The 12778-nt window shown below is 35.1% G+C and overlaps 1 protein-coding gene across 4 annotated transcripts in view; it reads right to left on the minus strand.

Annotated features, from left to right (window-relative positions):
• LOC123317669 (homeobox protein caupolican) overlaps positions 1–12778 on the minus strand; it is a 97972-nt gene that overhangs the window by 65729 nt on the left and 19465 nt on the right. Inside the window, exon 1 of one of the 4 annotated variants that reach the window (XM_044904287.1) lies at positions 2981–3137. The exons of the other annotated variants lie outside the window; for them this stretch is intronic. Coding sequence (XP_044760222.1) covers positions 2981–3031 — 51 coding nt within the window. The 5' untranslated portion in view covers positions 3032–3137. Of the gene's footprint in view, positions 1–2980; positions 3138–12778 lie in introns of those variants that run through there. 4 annotated transcript variants of the gene reach the window in all.

The raw sequence follows: 12778 nt of genomic DNA on the forward strand, positions 1-12778 counted from the left end.
ATTGTTCGATAGGAATAGATCATATTTGGATCAATTTACTAAAGAAGGAACTGTCATCCGGTAATTTCAAAATTAAATGAATCAACGTTTCTGTGCAGTCTCTGTTCCTGTGTGTTGACAGTTAATGTCAGACAAAAAGCGACAATTCAGAAGATTTTCAAAAGTAGATTTTTCCGTCTGATGAAGGAGTCTGATATAGACTCCGAAACGTTACGAAGAATTATAATTTCAACGTTATTTATTTTGAGTTCATTGTCAGGCAACAATTTTTTCTAGTTAATTTGCTCCTGACAAATTAGTGCAAGAATTTACGCAGGAGCAAATCGTTGATTTCATTTTCAATTGATTTTGTTTCAGAGATTGGGAGTGAAAACCCTAAAAAGTTTATGAAGAGATGCAAAATCCTCCCAAAATAAATTTCAATCGATATCAGAGCCTTGTTTGTATGATTTTTCAAAACTCATCCTTCGTCAAGTTGTACCTAAAAATAGGAGGGTTTTTATCAATAGAGCTTTCCTGTAATACAAATGATTTCGAGCATAAATTTATTTGACCAATGTTGCACATTTACGATGCTGAGAAGCCTTTTGATTTTAGTGGAAATCGGAAAAATGGTTTTTGAGTAACTGGTAAAGGGAAAAAGTGTTTCTTTCCACCTCAGGAGAATTGACACTAAATGTCCCTTTCAAGAATGGAATCAACAAGTCTCAGAGATTGAAAAAAAGTGCAATATTCTCTTTTTCGTGTCATCGTACTCTCGATTAGCAATATTGAATTGATCGTCCACTGAATACCCATTCCGATTGATTGCCCCGAAGAGAACATGCCAAACGTATATCCAACTACTCCATTCTACAAATTGACTTATTACTTGGAGCTCAGAAGCGTAGAAGTAAAATAACTCGATTATTTCTGTATGGAGTAACCTGTGTGAACACTTGTACAGGAAGACTGCATTCAACACGTGATCTGAACGGTTTTGTTTGAACACACACATTATACGTTACTTCCATCACATATAAACATTATTACTATATGGGAATATTTAAAATTCCTTTAATGGCAGCGGTGTTCTTGCGGCCAGGTGTTACTTTTCTACACCGCGTTTAATAAGGAAGTCGTGCATGGATTGCCGTTGGATGAAAATGAGTTCTGTGTAATCCGTAGAATAATTTATCCAGACAAAAAGGTATATTGAATAAATTGTGAATTATGTGTGTTGTGTGAGAAGGCGGCCTCATTGTAGCGGTTGCAGCTACTGTTTTTTCGGTATATCCTTTATAAGAATATATTTTCTCCGCTCTGAAATTATCCAGCGAATTTAGAATGAAAATGAAGGATGTCTATCAATGTGCTTGATTTGCCTTTGACTTCCTGTAACCACTGGAGGAAATTTGGACTTTTCATAGTCATCAACAAACTAATGATATAGTTGGGAAGCCCATGAGGGCAATTCGGAATTTACCAGCTCCAGATTAACACAAGGGGAGTTACTTTGGACCCTGTAGTGTACCTCTACCAAAAATTAGACCTGTATATAGGGTCTACGATAGCCTATCAGAATAATAGAGAAAAAATGATAATTGTACATACTCTAGCGTGTCAGATTGAGATATATGTGGTGAATTACAAGTTGAGAAGTATATATTCTCTTATTCTGACAAGTTATGCCTGAGGAAAATGTGTGGAGGGCGCCAAACTTGCAAAAAACAAAACGTCACGTGTACATTCTAGAGCGCGGTGGATTTTATTCTTACTTTGAAGCTAATGATTCGAGAATAATGGAAAAAACATGATCTGACAGATTCAGCAAGCCGAAACCATAAATATTGTCCCTAAAGGTCACAAAAATAAGTTTTTTGAATTATCTCCTCCCCTAGGCTTCAAATCGTTTTCGCATTCATTATAAAAGTTGTAGAGCATAACATTTCCTACAAATTTTGTAGGAAACAATTTTTTGTACGCTTAACCGTTCTTGATTCATATGACAATGAATGTACATCAGAGTGGCATTCTACATTGACTTTGCATGTATGCCTAAACCTCTCGCCCTCATCAACCTTTAGCTCGAAAACGGTCAACAGTACGTAAAATTGCTTCAGACAAAAGCTGTACAGAATTTTATCATCTACAATTTCCATAATGACTACAGAAACGATTTAATGTATAGAAAGGAAGATATTAAAAAAAAATGCATTGTTATCATCTTCAAACTGTCAGATCAAGAAAACCCCTCCTGATTAGTGTCAGATTAATTATTAAAACCTGACACGCTCGAGGTTGTACAAGTAACGATTTTTTTGCATTTTCAAAGGACCGATGTGACCTTGTGTCACGTGCGAATTGTCAGTTCCTTGAAAAGTAGTTTTTTTTCCAATCAACATATCCTCTGAAAATCTGACACGTTTTTTTTACCATTTTCAACTCAAAAATGGTGAAGAAATTTCTGAAAAAATATCCCCAATGTTGAACAAAATAGGATCCCAATAACTCATAAACCGTTGAGTTTTTACCCAAGGTACAGCATACTGTTGAAATTGCCATCAAATCAGCTTATTGGATGTGAATAATTTCCGATATTTATTTTTTCTTAAAAAAAGGGACCCCCGCTTCCATATTGATATGACACATTGTGAATGAAACATCAGGTTCATAGTTAGTTGAGTTATCTTTCCCTCATTGGGAATTCTTTATTTCAACTCCGTGGGGTTACATTCTAGGATCCCCATCAGGTAAGCCATGGAAACTGGCGCCTGAAGCAGTCAAACGTAATAATTCAAAATTTTTATTGTCTTGGGAAAGTCGTCGAGAATGCCGAAGAGTTATCAGCATGAAACGTGAAAGATTCGGACGAAATACACGAACAGGAAAAGAAAGCAGAGTATCTATGACGAAACAACTAAAAAATGCACCACAGTCGTTAAGACAGGTGTATTTCTGGAACCTTGGTTGTTATTAGTAACAAAGGAATATCACTTACTCGATTTGTAAACATTCTCGGTACATTTAACTTCAAACAAGAAACATTCATTTTGTGGGGATATTTCCGGCAAACCACTAATACTTCGGAATCTTGCAGAACAATGTTTAAATCTCGACTTTTAAGAGATACCTAATATTTTTGCCGTCACAGATGGTCAAGATTACTTATCAGTAGTTCCGGTTCATCAAGACAGTCGTGACCATCCATCCAATAAGTATCTGTTTGTGCAGGTAAGTATACAATATTTCAAATTTTCAAATATTCCGACCAAACTAACATAAATAATCAAAGAATGAGAAACAGATCCTCAATGCTCATATGGTGTTATAACACAGAACAATTATGTAAAAACTGAAAATAGTCTATGTTTCATGGTCTTGTGATATTATCTGTTAATATTCACGATATATCAATTTTTTTCCATTTGAATCTGCATATGCATAGAGCAAATAATTCATGACTAGTTCCTCCACAAAATCATAAACAAAGGTAATATAATGGCTTGGCTTATAGACACTATCTATGCTATGATCGTTTCGTTCTATGCAATATTTTCATTTTGAGTAACCATGTTACCAATTAGAATCTACTTTGAATAATATCTGATCAAACTTTTTTCAGGACAGATGTTTATTCATTGTAATTCCAACAGAATATGCTTAATGAGTAATCTTCAATTTTTTCCATCTCCTGTAGTTCAGGCGAACAGGTGAAAAGATAACAAAACTAAGAAAATATCAAGAAAAACCGTTAATTATTGATTTCATTCAGCCATAAACATATCAGGTTTCATGGAAGTTAACAGGTATCCACCAAAACCTCACGTCTTCCGATGATGAACTAATTGAATTATGTATCGCGCTATAAAAAAAGCATTTTAACGACCTTTTAATTAGCTTCAAATTGTTCCGAGAACTAGGAGTAGAGCAGATGTTGACTACAACAAGCGGAGTCGAAATATTCACAGATGATTATGATAGAATAAGATATTATGAAGATATCAAGGAGTTACAGGGGTGACTATGTTCTATATGAATTATAATATAAACCTCGAGGCCAAACAGTAAACATCAGTCGACCTTTAACGGTCAACTAGAATATATCTAGCACCTACCTGACATTTCCCCGCATAATGAAATATGAAGATTTTAAAGCGAATTCATTCCCAAACATCTACTCCATTCACTTTTTGGTAGCACTCGGTTGGCCATGGAAATTTGACACATTCCACTCTGTACAGTACGAAAATGTGGAGTTATGACGCTTGTCGAAACATTTTTGGGTTTTAAATCAACGCTATGTTGCCCGTTCTACGTAAAAGTTTCTGTTATCACGTATTTTATCAAAATGTCCAATCTCTTCGGAAAATATGTGACGAACATAATTGAAGTTTATACAAACTGATTGAAGCCATACCAAATTCAGTTATTTGCATGGAAAATACAAGAGATCAGTATAATATCATAATATGCACTACCTTGAGGAGAGTTAATGTTCGTTATCTTCTTTGGCTGAAGTTTGAATACGTTACATCAGTTGTAGATCTCAAAAATATTGACCCGAAGATGAAATGCATATGTTGCAGTGGTTGTAAATTGGTATCTCCCGAAGGAATTAACAGATAATTACAAGAATGTTAAATTCTTCAACAAAAATCATATCTTGCATCAATATAAGTAAAAAGAATTAAAGGAACTTTCAATCAAGATATACTTCACCTTTGAACAAAAATTTCACATTTGTATAAACAATTAGCAGGACAACTGGCGAGTATTTGTGGCTGTTCATCTCAATGTATTGATATAATAATAATAATTAGGTATTTATTGATACCTTAAGACATTATCAATGCATAGGACAAGTCAAATGAAAAATAGAAAAATCAATTTTCGGGATTCTACGATGACATTCATCGAAAATCCTGTAGTAAACTTTTCGCATTAATTCACTCTTACATAAAATTCTCAAATCCCACCACTTTTTTGGGTCTCCCAATAGAAGGAAATTCTTTGTAATCCTCTTCATTCATTCATTCATTCAATCTTTTTGATTGCGGAAGTATTCAGCTGAAATATAAGTCGTTTAGATTCAGATGAAACATTATATAAATTCTCTTACATTGAATATGTTCGCTACCTTCTGATATATTGTAGATATTAGAATAACAGTGTTACCTAAACCGGACCTAAATTCTAAATAGTTCTTCCTGAGGCCCTGTCTTCTCTCTTTTTCAATCACTTCAAGCATTTTTGTAATATTAATTGATTATAGTTGTGGCAACGTTGTTATGACATTAAGGACATTTCATGAGTGCCAACCTAACTCCGTTCTAGTTACAAAAACTTGAGAAAATTATTTTATGGCCAACCGAGTGCTAAAATAAAAGTGAATGGAGTATATATCTCCTAGATAAAATAAAACCATTCGATGAAACATTTTGTGTATACCTATGCTCTGTCTCCTCTAACCGAAGAAATATCGCTTCTCAACAAGATAAGCTACATTCACAATCAATTCACGGGCCGAAGTGCACTTCGGCACGGAAGCTTAGCAGATGGCGTTCTCCGTTACCATTCACAATGAAATTCAAGACAAAATTTCTTGCAAGTTGCAAACTATCACTTCGGCAAGGAATTTCGTGCCGGCTATAGATGATGCTGATGCTTATGTTTTGATCAGTTACATTTTTGATTCATTTGAGTATTTGGTTCCAAGATTATTGCGAATGGTAAATTTCGTGCCGAAGTGCACTTCGGCCCGCGAATTGATTGTGAATGCAGCTATACACAGACCCAAAATTTCAGGAAAACCATCGATGAAAACTCCGAAAATAACCGTTGATATCGCGTAAATCAAGAAGGCTATCTTCCACCGGGCCAGTTATCGTTTTCCCACGTTCAAACGACCCATCATAGAAGAATAATTAGCTGCATGATGTTTTCCGATCTCGACATCACTAAATTCCCCCGCGCTCAGTTATATTTAGAGAGAAAAATGACCCGGCGCGGTCTCGGCATTCATAAAAATACACGGAGCGATAAACTATTAATCTGGCCCCGAAAACAAACGTCGTTAGATGACAGTGAAATGAGCGGTTTTCAAATGATCAAATGGCCGAAATGGGGATCAGATAAACCACGCGAAAGGTATCATTTTTAGGTAGCCGGAATATTAGTTTATAATGACACAGATACACACCACGGATGCAACTGGTTATTATGCCCGCCTTTTCTGTGCTCGGCCGATGGCATAGAACCCCTAATCATTCGGCAGGTGCTGGCCGATCTATTAATAGTTCGAATTATGCCGAGTTTTCGTTATATTCCTCCACGGAGAGCGTTTGTATTTAGCAGGGTTTGAAGAACTTTGCTGATCTGAAAATTAGTGATAGTATAGATCTCAGACGATGAAGATTCTATGGAAATTTGGTAGTTAATGTTCTGTGACTGAACGTAATTCTTTCCTTGAAAAATTTCATATTTTTTGACCTCAAAAATCTATACTGCTAAAATATTTGTACGAGTCAAAGACTCACACTTTATATTGTAGTTTTGCATGGAATGGCACTCTTTTAGAAAAAGGTTCTTAGCAGATTCCATAATGATTCCTTTCAACGGGCGAAAAATATTTCTTTCATCGAGTTAGATCACAAGAATCCACACCGGTAGATTTGGGTGACTTGGGACAGTCCTGTAACTTGGGACAATTACCCCCCTTGCAGATTTCTTTGTTTCTCACCATTTATGAGTGAAGGGACAAACTTATAAGATTGTGTAGGGTCTTTTCGGTTAGTTTAACAATTAATTCCTGTTGAGTTTGCCGTGACCAGAGCGTTTGAATTGAGAGGAAAAATTAACGAATTCAGGAGAGTAAAAGCGCGTATTTTTATGGCCCTTGTACTTTCTAGTGTCCTGTACATGTGTTTCACTTTGTGCATGTGTAATTTTTTTTTTCTGGATACGTGGGATATTGCCATATTAGATATGTCATGAAACAAGGTTGTTTACAAATTAAACGGCAACACGGATCTCACTCATTTATTTTGTTGTTTCATAGGGTGACATGGGACAATGCCGAATAGATACAAGCGGCGTATTGGCAGCAGGAAATATTTCGCAGGATATTATTATTTACGTTATTTCCACAAAGAAATCACCAAAGAATGAAAGAAATCAAAGTTCCCTTGTTTTGTTTAGTTTTTTTACATTTGTGTTGCAATATATTTACTTTCGCTGTAATAGGGATTAATCATTGAATTTCCTTACCGAATTTCAACTGTATAATCACAAATTCTAATTTTTCAAAACTATACACCGTCCCAAGTCACCTATTCAATTTGAGAGTTGAGGAATCAATGGATTTTAACTTGTGTCCCAAGCCTCCCAATTCGGTGGGTGACTTGGGACAAGTATTTTATTTTTTTCAAAATTTATATCTGAATTCTGAAGCATGGTATATATCCCAATCAATAGTTTGAGTCATTTAGCATATTTGAACCTCTTTCTTACATGGAAATAGGTCACCGTTTTCGAAATATCTCAAGTTGAATTTCAAAATCGTCCCAAGTTACCCGAATCTACGATAATTGAAGATTATGATTCTCATACGTCAAAGACGTTTCGATGAATTAAGCTTTTTTTACTTTCAATGATGTGAAAAGATTGTCCTTATTCCACTAAGATGTGTAAATCACAGCACAGAAAGAATCTGACTTGATGAAAATTCATAACTAAACCAAAGCAACTCAATTACATGTTTCTCATTGTAATAAGTTTCAGATTTCAGAGTTATCTGTAATTGAAATAGTTGCTGGATATGTCCTACTCTTTGTTCCAAACACTTCTAGCATTTCCTTCTGACAGATTCAAAAACGTTCAGCTATAAAAGTGGAGTTGTGTCTCGTTATCTCAATCCCAAAATGCTTTTCGAAATTCACTAAGAATTTGGGCGAAAAATGGATCAAGAAAGAGGAAATGAATCGCAGAAAGTCTACCTTTTGAGTAAAGTGTTACCAATTTGTTCCAGCTAAAGCAAGCAATCTCATTAATCCAAAATAAGAACCTAACTTCCCACGCCTACAAACTTCTTTCGATAATTCCAGAAAAATTTCAACAAGACCGGTCGTGCACTAATAATGTGTTAAAAAGCTGTTAAAATAAAAATATATAATAAGCCATTGTATGGATAGACGAGGAACCTAATTAACAAAAATTAATATACATTTTGTAACAAGATGCCATAAATATATGAGCTCATATCCAATTAAAAAACTCTAACAGCGATATGAAACCAGTAATTAGTGCAAGTGAAAACTGCAAGTACGCATAATATACGTAATTTATGCGAACTAATTATACACGAAAATATTGGCGAAAATTGTGGTGTTGGTGGCGGATGGCCACGTCCATGCACGCTCCTCTAGGAAGATTAAACTACATATTCTGATATATCCAGGACTTTTGGCATTTATATTTGGAACGATTATAGTAAATCTAATTTTTCATCTATCTTCCCCTATACAGGTTTTTTTTTTAGAATATCTCTCTTCCTGTAGCTCAAATCGTCTTTGTATTCATTATGAAAGTTGTATATAACAAAATTCTTTACAACTTGTTTCTGAAGCAATTTTAGATACTCTAAGCCGTTTTAGAACTGAAGGGTAATGAGGGCTAGGAGCTTAGCGACACATGCCAAGGTCAATGTGGACCCAGTCAAATAAACATTCATCGCCATATATCTCAAGAACAATCAAATGTAGAAAAAATTGCTTCGGACAAAATTTGTAGAACATTTTATGCTCTACTTTTTTTATGATGAATGCGAAAACAATTTGAAGCCCAGGAGAGGAGAAAATTCAAAAAAACTGATTTTTGTGACTTTTATGGCAAATTTTAGTTGTTTCGGTTTGATGGAACTGTCAGATTATATCTTTTCCGTTATTCTTGAATCATCAGCTTCAAATAAAAAAAAGCCACCGCGCTCGAGAATGTTCACGTGACGTTTTTTTCCAAGTTTGGCGCCCTCCCACACATTTTCGTCAAAAATTGGAAAAAACTATCTTCAGGGCGCTATATTTCGAAAACGCTTTACGCATATAGGTTAAAATAAAGCTCTCGTCCCCATTTTGAACGTAGAATACACTAACCATCAATTTTTATCCACTTGAAAGATCTTGATAACATCGGCGCCTCGGGGTGCGCATAAACGCGGCCGCCCCAGGTATGATTTATCCTCAATTTCGTTAATTATGACCATACGTGTAAAAATATGCGAGTACGCACTCGGAGAAAATATCGCAATACCGAGCAGGCCGCGATACGCGATAGCGCCTACTTATGAAATTAACAATTTAAAAAACACATGTCGACATCAAATTTAATTGCGCCATTTGCATAAAAATAATTATCGCCCCAATGTTACCAAACAGGAAATTAATAAATAATTTATATCTGACAAAACAGGGACTGATTTCGGAGACGACGCCCGACGTCAACTGACAGATACCATAATCGTCGGTTAATGGGAAATTTGACAGAAGATTGGGATAATGGTTCACAACTTGCTGGACAAGAGATAAGTCTGGTAAAACATCTCCGATATATACACGATATCGAACCAGTTTCTTGGTGAAATGCGATGTTTATGATAAAAAAATAAAATAAATAAAAAATAATAGGCACATTTCAACTTATATCTTGGGCTGAATGACAAAGATTGAACAAGATTTGATGAGGACTCTAACCACAGGAAGCAATATTCAATTGAATACTGATGTAAAGTAGCGTTGTGTGCCAAATGTCTTGGGAATATGATCACTGGAAAAATATTCTTATGTCAGGAACTCTTATCTATTGGTAATCCAAATGAAGATTGCAGCGACATGGTGATGACAGTTCGCAATAGGTTAATATCCTATTGTCATTTTTGAAGGGGATTTTGAGTTTTTCTTCAAATAAATAGGTGGTTTTTTCCAATTTTGAAGATTGGTTGACGAAACTGGATTCAAGTGTGTTAATTATTATCAAGTTTAGGTCAATGAATGTCATAAAGTATTAGTATTTATGAAAAAAACTCCCGACTATGCTCTGAATCAGCTGATAAAAGGGAGCAATATTTTTTTATTCCGAACTTCTTGGCTCTTAACACGATCATAATAGAAGGAAATTGATTATATAGAACCACAACTATGATATCTTGCCTTCTCCATTATATGCAATGGCTAAAATTGGATCATTGATGCTAAGAAAACTTGTTCAAGTTGAACTGGAAATCAGAAATGATTTTCTTAATGAAGTTTGTGAGAATTTCATAGAAATTCATATGTAGGTATGTCAACCTACTATGTGGAAAAAGTCCTCTCTGAGGAACACAGTTTTGTTGTTTGTGTAAATCCTTTCATTTCGGGGTTATATATCCAGGTTAGTTAATTGACCTCCTATTCTTCGAAACTGATTTGAAAGGTACAAAAACTTTACCATGCTGTGAGGACAAAAGATACATATGTCCTTAAACATTGACTCAACATTCATTTTATCGTGGAAAATAGTAAAAACTGTCATCTTCACAAGTGTCGTAATCGAAGATTTGCCCAAAGGATGCAAATTTTGAAAACTTCACTAAGCTTTCCCCATTGTCACGAGATAGATGAAGATATATTCTTCATGAAAACTTTTATTGAGACACTAAAATATTTTTGTTCCTCGATGTAAACAAACAAAAGTGTATTAACATTTCATTCACAAAAATTGACACCAGGAGGCGTTTCACTTATTTGGAATTTCCAATAACGTTCAAATTTCGCGGCAAATATCAAAATTCTAAAGTGTATCACTAGTTACAGAGTTTCGAAAAACTCAATTTTCTGGTATAGCTTCAAGGAGGCTACCTCCTGGCCCTAAGACTTTCTCTTCCAAAGCCTTTTTTGCGTTGCTAGGAAATCGAAACTTATTGTTTCTTTTCACCTACCATCCCAATTGGGAACTATTGTCGAAGTTTCATTGACGGTCTTGTAGGTACATACAGGCTCAAACGGGTTAGCTCATTCAAACTTTGATATCCTGATCTGTGTTTCAATAATCTGAATACCTATGGTACATCTGTGTGATCTCATCACCAAGTTCACAAAATTCTTTTCATTTGTTGATAATCCGTAGGGCCCTATTTCCTACTTCAGGGTCATATTTTGATGGAAATCATTTTCTAAATCCAACAAAACTCCGATGAATACGTCGGTCGGATAGTTCCACTTGAAGAGAAATGAAAATAAACCTGAATCATACATATAGAAGGGAGCTAATCACATCCTTAGTCATTAATTAGTTAATATTTTTCGTGGTATGTGCGAACATTGTTCGAAATCCTCCGTAGTCAGCGAAGTGGTGAATCTCCAGCATTCCTAATGTTTACCTGTCTTATATTCTTCGCACCGGAACAGAACCGACTAACGGTCGTCATGATTTAGATTAACAACGTTATTTTCCATATTAATCTGTTAAATTATTGCTATTTGTTCTGTAATTAGCAACATGCGAAGAAAGGATATCTGAGGAATCAGTTGATGGTCTGCTGTATACTTTTCACTTCGGTCTTATATCAGACGTTGAATCTTGAAATAACGTTAGAAAAAATTCAGAATATACCGCGATATACACACAGGCTGGCCCAGAAGTCGACGTCAAGCTGAAATCGGAATCAAAAATATACACGGTGAGTCTTAGACTCGTACAAATATTTCAACAGTGGATTCTTGACGTCAGGAGGAACACTTTTTTTCCTATATCATTTTATCTGATTCTGCCCTGATAAAAAAATATAGTCATTTAAAGTTTTCATAATGAGCTGTGCCACCCCTGGAAAAACAAATATACCTACAGAATAACTAGCTAAATTTGTGACACTACACATCTGTGGATCTTTTAAGAAGAGTTGTATTCAGCCAAAGTACCCAATTTTACAAATTTCACAGTTATTTTTGTATATTCGAACATCAAATTACTTGAAAACGGCGCATTATACGAGAACGTAAGTAACATTTTTTTTGATTTTTCAACAGCCTGTATCTTTAGAACCGAGCTTATTCGGAAAAAATGGCGAGAGAAAAAAGTGTTTATCCTGACCTCAAGAATCTACTGTTAAAATATTTGTGCGGGTCAAAGACTAACCCTGTATATAGATACCTAGTAAAAATCGTGTATTTTTTCCTACGTTATCCTGAATAGTGCTCTTATAACATCTAACCTTTAATTCAAAGCCAACTGCTCTAACTAGGAAGATAATGTAACTTTTCCCTGAACAAAATATTCAAAATTAATATTTTAATATTATTAATTTAATTTCACGATAGAAAGAATATGTCAACTTCTTTGTGCTGTATGAAATCTATAAATTCCAGTATTTTTCCTTCGATTCGTAGGATGAACTATAAATAATGAATGAACATGAAGCAATTAGTCGAAAATTCCGGCTAAAATTTAAACAGCCATCCCTCAATCACCCCATTCCGTTTATCTCCCAAAATCTAAATTAAAACCCCCATTTTTCACGAAAAAACCACGTCCACCATCCCGCTGATAAATTACATTGTTATATTATAATTAATAATTTGTTTTAATTAATATTTCGTGTGTAATACACGGTAACCCGGTACGTTATAAAAAGTCCCTTATCAGCTTTCCCATTACTTATCGGTTGACAGTTGAAATAAGGCCAGTTAAGTGCCCTCTAAGTGAGCACTTAACGGGTACTGCAGGTGCGTTTGGACTTCTTGAGGCGTTCGGGAGCACGCAACACTAGGTA

The sequence above is a fragment of the Coccinella septempunctata genome, chromosome 1 (assembly GCF_907165205.1).
Source record: "Coccinella septempunctata chromosome 1, icCocSept1.1, whole genome shotgun sequence".
Taxonomy (NCBI): Eukaryota; Metazoa; Arthropoda; class Insecta; order Coleoptera; family Coccinellidae; genus Coccinella; species Coccinella septempunctata.